The sequence below is a fragment of the Mustela nivalis genome (genome assembly GCF_964662115.1).
Source record: "Mustela nivalis genome assembly, chromosome: 6".
Taxonomy (NCBI): domain Eukaryota; kingdom Metazoa; phylum Chordata; class Mammalia; order Carnivora; family Mustelidae; genus Mustela; species Mustela nivalis.
The window spans coordinates 151,027,911-151,041,330 of NC_139025.1; the positions used below are offsets into that span (position 1 = coordinate 151,027,911).

The 13,420-nt window shown below is 53.2% G+C and overlaps 1 protein-coding gene and 1 long non-coding RNA gene across 5 annotated transcripts in view; both read right to left on the reverse strand.

Annotated features, from left to right (window-relative positions):
- LOC309867357 overlaps positions 1–5,717 on the reverse strand; it is a 27,480-nt gene extending 21,763 nt beyond the window's left edge. Inside the window, exon 1 of the long non-coding RNA XR_014313127.1 lies at positions 3,181–5,717. This is a non-coding gene — a long non-coding RNA (uncharacterized lncRNA). The remainder of the gene's footprint in view (positions 1–3,180) is intronic.
- A 1,381-nt stretch (positions 5,718–7,098) lies between these two features.
- BLM (BLM RecQ like helicase) overlaps positions 7,099–13,420 on the reverse strand; it is a 90,778-nt gene continuing 84,456 nt past the window's right edge. For all 4 annotated transcript variants that reach the window (XR_014313129.1, XR_014313130.1, XM_082736134.1 and 1 more), the window contains exons 20-22: positions 12,715–12,837; positions 10,433–10,634; positions 7,099–7,455 (exon numbers count right to left, since the gene is read on the reverse strand). Coding sequence is in view for 2 of the 4 variants with exons in the window: in XM_082736134.1 (XP_082592260.1) it covers positions 7,278–7,455; positions 10,433–10,634; positions 12,715–12,837 (503 nt within the window). In the remaining 2 variants the exon portion in view is untranslated. The remainder of the gene's footprint in view (positions 7,456–10,432; positions 10,635–12,714; positions 12,838–13,420) is intronic.

The window sequence follows — 13,420 nt, forward strand, 5'->3', positions numbered from 1 at the left end:
ACACACTGGCGCCCCGGCCCTCTTGTCTGAGAGTCCCCGATGGACCGTATCACGAAGTAGCGTGGCAGGGAGACAGAACTCCACTCTCAGGCAAACTTGGCCGGTAATGTGATCCCAGTTGACCCCACAGGCTGGCAAGGCCTGGGAAATGTCAGCTTACACTCGTTCCCACCGTTTCCGAGGGGGTTTCCTTTGCCCCTGGTGCGCTTTGCATAGCGCCTACTGGGAATGGCAGGTCTGCGGCGGCTTCCCGGCTGTGGAGCCACAGGTGAAGGGGCACTTCGGTGCTGGAAGGGGCTGCAGAGCCTGGCTCTCTCGTGACCCCTGCAAAGGGCTCCCCCGAGCAAGGCTGACCCGTTGTCACCTTCTTAAATCCCCTCCGGACGGTTCTGCCCCACCTGACAGCCTAGCTCAGCATCGTAGATGGAGGGAGCTTTGTCATCGCCAGAAAGCAAGGGTGAAAGAGGAGAAGGCCCTGGCCAAGGCCCAGAACTCAAATTCGCAGCAGCCAGGTTTATATCCACCCTGGGGACTGACCCTCTCCTCTACCTGAGGCCAGGGGATCTCAAAAAGTGGGTTTGGGGGGAGGCTGGCGGCATCAGTGTCACAGTGTCACGGGGGCACTCGTCAGGACTGCAGACCTTTGGGCCCCGCCCCGATCTTCTGAAGCGGAAGCGCTTTGCACCAGCCCGAAGCGATGCCGGAGCCGGGAGCCACCACCCTAGGCCTCTGCCTTCTCTGCTGCCTCGTGGAGCCCTACACAGGCGGGAAGGACTCAAGTTTGAATTCCCACCCCTCCCCAGAACCTTCCCCACATCACGACTCCAGACACATCGCAGAGACTAGGGAGCTGGAAACAGAGGTCGGTGATGGTCTGAATCTTCCCACACGGCAGAGGAAGCATCTCCAGATCAGTAAACGGGGAAATCCGCTCGCTCTCGGATACCCAGAAACATCCACGAATACACACGACAGTGGACCTCAGTGAACAAGGCCAACTGAAGGGCAACTTGCACTCGTCTTCGTGAAGCTGGCAGGAGCACTGAGGGAAGAAGCCTGGAGGGACGGGCCTGCCACCTGGGCTGTGGGATTCTACGGTTCGGCAGACCCGAAGCCCCTGTCCCCAGCGTCCTACCTCATCCTCCCATGAAGAGGGCGGTCTGGGCAGATGCCTGTACAGTGGCCCTCTTCATCCACCCATCCAACTGTCTACCTGTCACCCACCCATCCCCCACCCAACAAACGTTATTAGGCACCTGCTGTGTGCCAAGTTCTCCTGCCATAACCCCAGTCTGGGGGCAAAGCACAAAGCTAAGGCAAGGACTGTGGAGGGAATGGTGAGACTTATGGGATGGGAGTCCTTGCAGGCTGGCTGGGGTTCCCCCTCCCACTCCCCCTTTGCAACACCTGCTCCTCAAGTGGGAGTTCCTGCTGGGCTCCCTAAGGTCCCCTAAGCAGGTGACCCAGCCCAGGGTGCTTGTCCCCTTGAAGTGAGGAGGGCAATCACGGGGAGAAGGGTCACTTTCTTCTCAGAAGCGGGTTCCCGGGATGGCCCTGTGATCCTCTCACCCTTCCCAGAAGGTGAGGAAAAGAGAGCCAGTGGGGCTGCAGGAGCCCTGGGACCCCTGGCCTGAGGGCTAGGCAGCTATTCAGCCTCCCCCCGGTCCAAGTCCAACGCCACTGGTGCCAGCTGGCCTGGTGGTGCCCTGGGAGGGGGTGGCAGCCCGTGGCCCCACTGCTCGTTCCTACCCCACAGCCCTTCCGGAGCAAAGCTAAACCCAAGGTGGCTGAGTGGCTGTGTCCTTGCTTTGTTTGATTATAAAAATGCTACAGAGCTTGTTAAGTCAATCAGTTCAGCAAAGTAAAAGTGACCACAGTCCTGCCACTTTTACTGTTTTGGTCAGCAACCTTCACACACACACACACACACACACACTCTCACACTCTCTCTCTCCCTCTCTCTCTCTAGTAGCCGTGCTGTTCTTGTAGCCTGCTTTTAAGAAAAGGAAAGCTGATGTTTACAAGCTGTATGGCCACCGAGCCCTCCCCCTGGGGCCTGGTGTTCCGGGGCGGGCGGTGGGGCAGCAGGGACTCACAGGGAGGTGGGGACACCTCATGCTCCCCAGCAACCGCTGTGGGTGACTCCCCGGGCCCATGAGCAGTGCGTTCACCACATGCTCTTCCATAAAACATATCTTAGCACAGAGCTACATTTTCTTTTGTGCAGGGGTGTGTGTGGCCTTTGAGGGAACACTCGCCGAGTTTGTGGGAGGCGGCTTGGGCAACAGAGAGGACACAGGCGCACGCACATCCCTCACACCCCGCACAGCGGGGGAGATCCCGAGCCCAGGGGCCCCAAGTGCACCCTCCAGGCAACAGTGACCTCCTGCTGGGGAGCGGTAGGGACTGCTAGAATCACGCACACATGCGGCCATCTCTCTGGCGTGTCATCAGAGCATGTCAATAGCCCCTGCCCATTTCCCCGCCTTGGCTGGTGGGATCGGTCTGCTCCTGTCACCTGTGACCCTGAAAGTTGCCACGGTCTCCCCCTGTACGAGCAAAGGCCTACTGCCTGTCTGTGGGCGTCCAGCTCACCTGCTCTGGTCTTTCCTGACCTTGTGGTCAGAGTCATTTTTCTAACACTCACATCAGATCATTGCTCTCTCCTGCTTCAGCACCTTGCCTGGGCTCAAGACCACGCACGCTCCTTGGCTGGGATTGTGTGGACTGGTGTCTCTACCTCCCCTGGCCTGTCCTGAACCCTGGGGAGGCCCCCAACTCGCCGTGCTCTGTCACACCTCCAGCCCTCACCCACAGTTCCCTTTGGCCTGGGGTCTCCTCCTCTTGTTCTAAACTCTTCCTCATTTTTCAGGGCTTCAAATTCCCTTCTCGTGCCCCCAAAACTGGACTAGGCCTCCCTGGGGGCTCCCCCGGCACCCCACGTACTGCTCTGTTCTCCTCCTCCTGGGGCATGAGGGACTTGGTCTCCCTCGGTGACTTAAGTTTGCCGATGGCTGGGGCCATGCCAGAGTCTCGGGATCCGGGCAGCACGGGTTTGCGGAGTAGGGACCACAGCAGAGCCCATTGCCACCGTGGCACACAGGGACCCGGGGTTTCCTTTATTGTGCGGATGAGAAACAGAGGCTCAGAGAAGCCAAGGAGCACGTAAAGGTCACTCACCTAGCGTGGCAGGCGCTGGGTGGCTTTGGCTGGATGCCGAGGAGCTGGCGGTGGCAGAGGGACTGCGGTCCCCATGCTCGTGGTGCACGTGCAGTGAGTCGCAGCAGGGCTCGCGTGGGCGACTTCTCTCTGGCACTAACTGTTAAACCACAGCCGCCGCAGGCGTTCACGCTTCTGTCTTGAGGTTAGAAGGGTTACAGCCTCCCGAGGGTCACGAGGCCCCTCACCGGGGAGGCCCAAGGGTGCTGGGTATGGGCAGCACTCCAGCCGGAGGGCTCGGTTTCCGAGACGCACTTCCTTCCTGGCTGGGATTCAGTCTCATGGCTGCTCTTCAGACCCTTTCTAAATCCGCGAAGGTCAGCTGGGTCAGGGTTCCCAGCTCACCGCCCTGCCTTCCACTCCAGGGTTCGCTGCTCTGGCTTCTGCCCCATGGAGGGAGTTCTCTCTGCAGGAGGCAGGGACCTGCATGCTCCGCTCTGACCCAGAGCTGGGCAAAGGGCCAGGGTCTGACCTTCGTGGGGCCTCAAGGCTCCTGGCAGGAACTGGGGACATGGGCCAGGACAAGCTGACGCCTGTGGCCTGTGTGTATGCCAGGCCCTGTGTGGGACCCAAAGGGATGGAGGCCCAGTGGGGTGAACTCCAGCATCCTGCGTAGCCCTAGGGGTCATCCAAGTCACCAATGGTCGCCAGAGGTCACCGAACCTTCTGTGGGATGGTGGAAGCTGGGAGGACACCAAGAAACCCAGCCTCAGGTCCCCATCCTGCTTGAGGGATGCCTCCCCTCTCCAGGGTTCTGTGGCCTCAAGTCTGGACTTCTGTCTACTTCTTAACCTGTCCTCCCACAACAACTAGGAGAATAAGGACCCAGCAGCCACCCCAACCATGGTGGGGTCTTGTTCCCTCTCCCCTCTCCTCCCACTGCAGAGAACACAGGTCTGGTGAGGAAAGCCAGTCTGGGGGTGAGAAGAACAGAATGAGTGCTTTCTGGAAAGCAGGAGCTTTCTCAAAGCCAGGGGCGCAGCAGCTCTAGCGGTGCTGCCCAGGTGCAGATGCTGAGGCCATGCCTCCCAGCGAGAGGGTCTGGTCAGGGCTGGATTCCCCTGAGCACATCCCACCAGCTGGCTTGTCCAAACCATCTATGAGGCCACGTCGGGGCTGTAGCAGCTGCACTGAGGAAGCAGTGGCCGCTGGAGGCTCCTGGGGACTCCACCCTGCCTTCACAATGGACCCACAAGGCCATGGTCTCTCTGCCCAGATGTCTCTGCCAGGGTGGGAGCCCAAAGCTGGAGACCTACGAGACCCACCCGAGGGTCATTGGGCCTTAGGGGCTGGGAGCAGCTTCAAGTCACAGGAAAACAGTTTCTTAAGAAGAGCAAGGGGGCCTGGACCACAGCCTCTACTTCCTCTTCTCCTGTTCTGGAGAAAAACTGCAGCTCAGCTGTGCTGGCTGGTAATTCTGCAGCCCTATCCCTGGGGCCTGCCCCCAGGGGTCTGATGTTTCAGCAGGTAGTGGCAGGTGGCCCCTCGGGCTTTGGATGGAAAAATGGGGTTGGGAGAGGAGACTGGATTGTCCAGGGAAAAAGCAGGACCTGGATTCCTTACAGCCTATTGCCTAAACGGGAGCACTTGCAGGAATGCAAGGGAGCGCTCTGGATTACTACACCAGGATGGCAAATACAGACAGGGACTTGTCAGGGCAAACCAGGATGGACCTTACCCTACTTATCACCACTTCCTAGCTGTGTGGATTTGGGCAATTACATAACCTCTCTGAATTGTGGTTTCTGCATAAAAAAGGCTAATATGTGCCTGCCTCCCAGGGCTGTTGGGAGGGATTAAAGGAATGAATTAAATTATGTGAAAATTCCTGGAACAGTCCTTGGCAGAGAGTGGGTTTTGCAGGTCTGTTCTCTTTCTGTGAAGAAGTAGGGTCCCTGTCCTTAAAAGTAAGCAAGGACCTGTCAGCTTGTTGAAGTCCTCAGGGTGGGAGAGGAGTCAGACTCCAATCCTTCCTGTGTCCTCCACAGGGCTGGTGGGGAAGGCGGTAGAGCCCCAGACCCCTCCCACGCTCCCCACCCCCAGGCCTTCCTGTACCTCGGGAGGGTGGGCCAGCGAAAGGTCCTAGGCTGGAACTCTGGTACACTCGTCTCCCACCTTCCTTCTGCGCCATGGTGATTTCTGTGCATGGAAGCCCCAGGAGGGCCCGGTGGCTTTGCTGTCACTGGCTCTCTGGCTGCCAGGGGCACACACAAAAAAAGTCCTTGTGCTTCTGTTGTCCTGAGATTACCCCACGTGGATGCCGGGGCATTCTACCCCTAACCCCCGCCCCCCAACCCTCCAGCAGGGCCATCTGAGAAGGCTGGAGGCTGAAATGGAGGCCACTTTTATTTTCTGTACCTGTTCCTGGGGCCCGATGAACTGACCGGAGCCTGTTCCAACCCAGAATTTCTAAAAAGAGGTGGCTATGGGGCCCTGCTCTGCCACTGGACCCTGTGCTGGCCTTAGGTTCCCGCTGTGAGGTGGGGTTGGGCTTTGGGTTAGAGTTAGGGTCAGAGTCAGCTCTGTCCCCCTCAGCACCCCACTCCTGTGGCTCCCTCTGCACCACCCTTCTCTGCCCCCTGGCCCTGAGGGCCCCTGGAGATAGTGGTCTCCAGGATCTGGGCAGAAGAGGCCTCTCAGTAAAGGAACTACTGGGGTTGGAACCAGGAAATGATCCAATGTCTCTGGGCAGAACCCCCCCCTCCCCCCGTGCCCCCAAGTCGAAGCTGCCACATGTGGAAGGATGTGACCTCCTGCCAGATGCCCTCATGCATCGCTAACACTCCCAGGTGACCCTGTGCTGGGGACATTGTCCCAGCAGCCTCAGCCACAGGCTACTTTGTCCTGTGTCCTTTCCTCACCCAGACAAGCTTCTTCTGGCTACTTGAGTCAGAGCTTTCTGGGAAGATGGGTTCTGTGAAAATGTCAGCTCTGGAAGATATCTTGAGAGAACAGGGCACAGCGCTCAGCGGACTCCCGTCCGGGCAGCCTCCTTCACTCAGTGTGGATCCCAAAGCCCCAGGTGACAGACACGGAAGCCAGAAGGTGGTGTGCAGCTAAGGCCTGCCCCTCACGGTGGGTGCAGGCTCCACGCAGTACTGAGCCGGTGGGCTTCCAGCCACATCCCACTGCGGGAACTTCCACCTGGGCAGAGCTTCCTGTGTTCCACTCTCCTGACTGAGGTCCAGAAGTGGGATGCCAAACAGGTCACCAAGGTTACTTACAGCTAAGATGCGACAGGTCTCAAAAAACAAGGTACTAGAGCTCCAAAAAGAGGTGCTAAAATCCCACATTAAGACTCTCTGGTCCATCAGCCTATACGTGGAAGGTCTTCAAAAGTGAGGCCTCCCTAGTATTCACCGTAAACAGCTCCTATAGTCTCACCAGTCAAACGTTTGGCCGTTCTCCTGTTGGCCCCAGATTTTGAGATATTACCCAGTGTTGACAACTTAAGAGGCAGAAGAATGGCATCTCATTGTTCTAATTTATATTTGTAACTGGGGAGAATGGGCGTTTTTCACATATTTGTGGGCCATTTGTACTTCTTCTGGGAAGAGCCTGTCACAGTCTCTGTTCATTTTTCTATCCAGTTCGTTTTCTTTTCTTTTCTTTTTCTTAAATGATTCATACAGGTACTCTGTATTATGGATATTAATTCCTCGTCAGATATTTTTGTTTTCTCTGTCATTTGTCTTTTAATTTTGTTTATGTCACCTTCTGCAGAGTTTTACAGTTTCACCATGTCCCATGCGTGTCTCTTCCTGCGGCTTCTGTGTTTCATGTCGTGCTTAGAATTTCTCTCACTGAGATGATTCAGCTGCTGCTTCAGACGTTCTGAGAAACGACAGCCACAAGGCTTGCAGCAGCAGCAAATCATGCTTATTCAAAAGAAAACGTTTATTTTAAAAATAAGAACTGTCACCCTAAGCATTTATTTAAATATTAATAGTTATGGGTAAAAATTATAAATGGTCTAACAAAACTAACAGCTTTATGGTCACAGATGGTGAGATGCTGACAAACAAGAAATAAGATCTATGTACATTGAGATCTGGTTGTTATGAGAATGCATACGAAGGCTTAAGAAAAGGTCTATTTATAGGCTTTGGTGGAGCCATAATCCCCAATCTTCTAGGGGCTCCTGATGCTGCTTGAGAACCAGGCACAGATGACTGGGGTCCAAATACGTTGGAGGATCTACTTTTAGAAGATGTCCTTCTGCATGCGGTGGACCCCCTAAAAGGTGACAAAGAAAATCAAAAGGTTAAATAAAACCAGAAGTGAAGAGTCTTGCTCTCAACCTGTGCAGAGTTCTATCATTAGTCTGTGATTTTCCTCACTCTTCCGCGTCTCCGTGCACTTCCTGCCTACAAATGCCCCGTAAGTTTCCTTTACGGTTCAAGGAATAAAGGACTGCTGCCCTTTGCACAATTTTGTTCTCAATTTGTCTCCTTAAAATGGCAAGGGTTGTTTCTTAATTTGGGGACTTGAGACGGCCCCCCGTGCCTGCTCTCCACCCCCACTGCTCACAGCTAATGATGAGACACCTCCCTCTGGACAGCAGAGCCCAGATCCACAGTCCTCGATCTATTATGACCAGGTGAGGAGGTGAAAATACTTTGATTTAAAGTCCCAGATGCTCGGACAACAGACACTGTGGAATTACAGTGCTTGGCGCAGCTAAGAGAAAGGTAGCTTTGTGGGTGAGTGGGGAGCAGCGGCAGAGCACGGGGGGAACCTCACAGCCGGTCCCCTAGCGCAGGGAAGGTGGCCCACGTAGCTCACCGCGGAGGCACTCGGATCTGGCGCGTGTTGTCGGGCCACGCCGCCAGCAGCTCGCTCTCCGGCCCACTCTCCTCTCCCACTTGCTGCCTTTAAAACCAGCTAAGAAGCCCGGCCACAGCCTGTGACAAAGTCCTGCCAGCACCTCACTTCCCTTACTGACCTGAAGATACCAGCTCTTTTCTCCCTGCTAAGGAAATGCAAGAGAAGAGCCACAAGGCCAGCATCTTACAAGGATAAGAGGAGAAGTCTTTCCAGACTGTGCAGGTTACTCCCCGTGGTTTATAACCAGCCAAGTCGGTGCCCAGAGGTAATCCCTGCAAGTGATCTTCCGCATCTCTGAATGGGGAGGCCAGGGTCTCAGGGCCTGGTTAAAGGCATTCTGCTGGCCCATGGGGAAGAGCGCTTTTTCAACATTTTTAAACTCCTGCTTAGGGCAATACCGGGCAGAGAAGCAGCCTTCAATTTCCCTGTACTGATTTCCTGCTGAGAAATTAAGCCCTGAGCGAAAACCTGCTGTTTACGTTGATTTACAGAATGAGCCAGCAGCCAGCAGCGGTCCCTGCCACAGCCCGGCCATCCGAGAGCCCAGAACACAACAGGTTCATTGTGTGTTACTGGGAAGATGTAAAGCTCAGAGGGCGCGTCGCGGAGTTAAGGTTTCTGGCACGCGGCCACGGAATTCTGGGGCTGAGCAGACTGAGCCAGGTGAGGAGCCTGGAAGCTGTGGGAAACCGAGCCCGTGGTTCAGCGGCAACGACGGGGATGAAGCAGGGGTAGAAGAGGCTGCTACAAGGGGTCAAAAAAAAAAAAAAAAGTTACAAAACTCCCTGGTTTTGGTCAGAAGAGATTAGGAAAGAATCTCATTGTAAACACGCAGGCTAATTAACAACCAGCATTCAAATTGGTACTGGCTTTTGGAGAAGTGTGAGTTTTACTACTTCTTCCTAGATTAGGTTCTAACCCACAGGGCGAAGTGCTTCACTCTTAAAAACAGAAGTTGGAAAAACTGCAAAGGGAGCCAAGGGCAATGAACACTGAAATGTGGTGGGTTCTGCTCAAAGGAGTAAGAATGTGAGGATAAGACCTGTGTGTGAGGGGCTCTGCGGACAAGTGCAGAGATGAAAGGCCTCTGGGCAGGTGTGGGTGAGCCAGAGGCCGGTCCTACCTGGGAAACTTGAGACCCGGCCGGGAAAAGCCTCCCACAAGCCTTCCCCAGGCCAGGCCTCAGCTACCTCATCATAAACCCCAGGAGGCTGGACCAGACGCCTTTTAAATCCTCCTCTCACTCTGTGAGCTCCTGAGCAAGTGAGTATTTCCCAAAAGAGAGGAATAAATGAGGAAAATGAGAAAATGTCCCCACTGAAGAACATCTGCTGGTCACTTGCGCACTAAAAACCACAAAATGAAACTAACATTTACTAATGCCTTTAATTTCTGTACCCTGGCAGAAGGATTAGCACATACAAGATGTTTGTTTATGGACTTAACAAGAAAATGACAATTTGGTAACATTTGCCTTCCTTTCTCTTCCCCCACTCGATTTTTGTTTTTTTATTACCCAGAAGGAAAAGAGGTAGAAAAACTGCGAAAGAAAAACAATAGCTTGCAAAAGTTTGCTGAGGACTCGCTTCCTTTCTCCTGTAAGCATTTCCGTTATATTATGTGGTTACTTGGGGGGCCACATTCTCTAGGCTGACGGGGTGGTCCTGATCCTGCCAGACCTTGCTCACCTACAGGGCACGGGCAGTGCAATTATGAAGACAAAAGAAGTACTGCACAGATCATCAGCCAGGACCTGACAGGTCCTTGTGCGCCGCCAGCCCACCAGCGTGCAGGGAGCACGCCAAAGCCACCGCATCCCAGCCCTGGGGCCAGGCAAAGGTGGGAGATGGGAGATGGGAGCCATTCATGCAGCCCCTGGAGGCCTGGCTTAACTGACCCCAGGTTGGGAGGTTGGTTCTCCCAGGTCTCACCACAGGGCCGGGAGCTTTGGCAGGGAGCGTGCGGGGCCACAGATGCCGCAGCAGAGAAAGCAGAGTGTAGCAGTACAATGGGATCATAAAAGCAACGGGGAAACAAAAGCCTTTGTTTACTCAGCTAGTACAGGATTCATAACATACTAGGTGGAAAAGAACCTGAAGGAGAGTGATTACAAAGAAAAAAACTTTTTTTCAAAGGTAATGTCAAAACTGGAGACATTTTTGCAAAGTAGAAAACTTAGTGATCATCAACTTAGGAGTAGAGATTTTAAAAATCTAAAACAAATGTTTCTGTTTTGGAATCAGTCTTAGTCATCATTCCATTAACTAGAGGCAACATTTAACAATGGCTTATTTTAATAATGCTTCAGAGCAAATCCGAGCCATGGGGCTTTTGTCCTCTCTCCCCGACGAACCCACCGCCCCGTGGCCCATGGGGCAGGACCTACCCTTTGGTCTTGGAGCCACCAAAGCCAGTTTTCCTCCTCTTAGGCCTTTGGGAGGCTGACATCCTCTTCCTCTTTCTTTCATTTTTGGTTTTATTCATAAAGTAGTGAGAAGATATGGGCGTTTCCTCATCAAACTCCTCGGGGCCGTTTTTTCTGGTGCCCCTGGTGCTGGCCGGGCTTCTCAGCGGGGAACCGTCATCAGCTACAAGTGGACAGTGCAGATGTTTGTCCCTGATGGTGCGCTGGCCCAGGAGCCATGACGGTCCATGGGGAGGACCACCACCAGGGGGGCAGTTGGGCTGACACCCAAGCTCCTTTCCTGGGGGCCTCCTGTCACCTGGGTTCAGTAATTCCACAAGAATGGAAGATTTCTTGATGTCAGGGGACTCTGCCAGAGTCCTCAATGGAAATTTACTTTTAAAGTAATGAGATCAGAATTTATTAAAGAAACCTATGATAATCTCTCTTCTTAAAAGTAAGCTCTATGCCCAATGTGGGGCCTGAACTCACAGCCCTAAGACCAAGAGTCACATGTTCCACCACCTGAATCAGCCAGGCACCCCAGAAATTTGTAAAAGTTTAACTTAACTAAGGACATCAGGTGTGGCTCATACTCTGTCATACGCGGCCTGTGTCCGTGTTATCGTTTGGGAGTTAATCCTGTGAAGCTCTTTGAAAAGTATAAAGGTATATAAAAGACAATTTTATTTATAATTTAACACATCCTAAAAAAAAAAAAGAGCCCAATATAAGGGAAACATAACCGACTATGCTCTGTACCTCATCTTGAACAACAGTTATGCAGTAAACATGTGCCAGAAAACCCTAGGCCCTATTATGCTCTTCAAAGACAAAAAAAATGCTTCTTTATGTTATGGTTCGGAACATATCACATACTCTGCAGGAAATGGGTTGCTACAAAAGCACTAGTTTGCAAAGAAGGTGGTAATTTCCACGAGGTACTGGCCCCCTAAGGCACCTAAAAAGCAGGAAATCTTCCCCTGGGTCACGGGGACCCCAGCTCCATTCTCCCAAGGAAGGTATTTCCCGGCTGGTTGGGCTCCCCCTCGGGCTACCCGCCTGCCTGGCAGGAAGGGGTCTAAGCTGTGGGACTGCAGAGTCCGTCCAACACTGGTTCACACGGGGAGCTGTCATCCCGTCATCCTAGCTGTGGGACTTGGCACTAAAAAGGCTGTGAAATGGGGTGTTGTGAGGACGGAATGATACAAAACAGGCAAAGCTCTTGGCACGGTGTCTGTCCCTCAGTAAGTGGGAGCGATCATCACCACACTGTGGGCTGTTTCCACAGAGCATCCCGTCTTATGTGGGCAAAAATCCCCTTCCAAACAAGTTACTACACTAAACAAATGTTAAGTCCCTACCAATATTCAAAGCAAGGCTCTTAATGGAATAATTACCACACAGAGGAATTTATAAAAATCTCGCTTTTCAGCATTTTGTTAATGGGTAAAAAATGGAGGAGGAGGGACACAACTTGAAAGAAATGCGCACTCATTCCTCATTCTGCTTATCTTTCCCATCAGCCTTGGGAAGAAACCCCTGCCGTCTATTACACAAACAGAAGAATCATTGAACTTGGCCCGTCTGTTGTCTTACTGCAGGGCAATATGTGGGAGGAGGGCATGGGACCTTGCATCTCCTACAAGAGCTCCATCTCCTACAAGAGCTCCGTCTTGAGCTTCTCATGGTTCATGCTGTCTGTAGCTCAGTGAGGGGCTCACAGTGAGGGGCTCCATGGCCGGCCCACTGTAACCCGCGGGACTGTCTACTAGCGACGCCCTCAGTTGGGCAGATTCTCTCGGATAACGATGATTATCTAGCATTCCAATTGCGTTCATTTTCCCAAAACATTTAAACTCCACTCTTAAATTTTATCTTTAGACATGCTTGTCAGATAACATGTCCCTCCCACAGATAAGGAAACCAAGCACAAAGAAGTTACTTGTGGCCTGCCACAGCTAGCAGAGTCGAGACAGGATTCCCTGGGCACTTGCCTTAACAGAACTGGAGCTCCTGGGCCCAAAGTCCTCCTCTGGGTCCTACTAGCAGGTTGAGTCACTGGCCTTCCTGGGGGGCGGGGCTAAGTGCCAGTGTCCTCCAAGAGTTGCCTGGAACAGCACAGGGGCTGCTCTGTACTTGAACGTCAGTGTGACAAGGTGGAGGAAGCGTTAACACAATCCAGAAACCACAAAAGTCTAATCCAGTGGGATGCACTGCTTAACATTCAAACAGGCTTCGAGAAAGTTAGCTGTATACCATACCTGGCAATGTCCACCCAGAGTACTTCTGTAATACTGAAATCACTTCGGCACCGTATTTTTCCAGTTTATCTTCAGTAACACCATCAATCTGAAGCAAAACCTCAGGATCAGAAGATAAAGATTCTGTGTATGGGCATAAAATTAGGAATTTAAATTACCACCCATAGAAAACCCACTGAATTCACACTCATTCACTCATTCAGCACATGCCTGTGAAGCGCCAACTAACTGCAGGGCACCAGGCACACGGGCCAATTTTCTAACCGGCAGTTGGTGCCAACAGAGGCAGGCGACAGGCCCTGAGGACGGGAGCCCATCATGCAATTGCAGCAGCAGAGGCGCTAAGTCAGGGCAGAGGGGGGCAGACAGAGAAGGGTGTGTGTAGGGGGGACTGGAGGCGGGTACCTGTGCTACGGGTCTCAGAGTTTAACCAGACTTTGCTCCCGCCCGCTGTTCTCACAACAAAGACTTGTCTAGCTGCCGCGCTGATGCTCCCTGTTTTCGGAGAACGCCCACATTTGTCTTTCCAGCTCCGAGTGCTCCCCAGCACTCCAGACATGGATCTCCTCTTCCAGAAGCCCATAACTGAATTGGTACTCCACCCCCAACCCAAACCCGTGCTTCCTCCAGTCTCTCTGCCATGTGGGGTGAAGCAAGTCCTTGGACGGGAACAAGTGGGCCATTAAGAGTCCTCAGCATACAGATG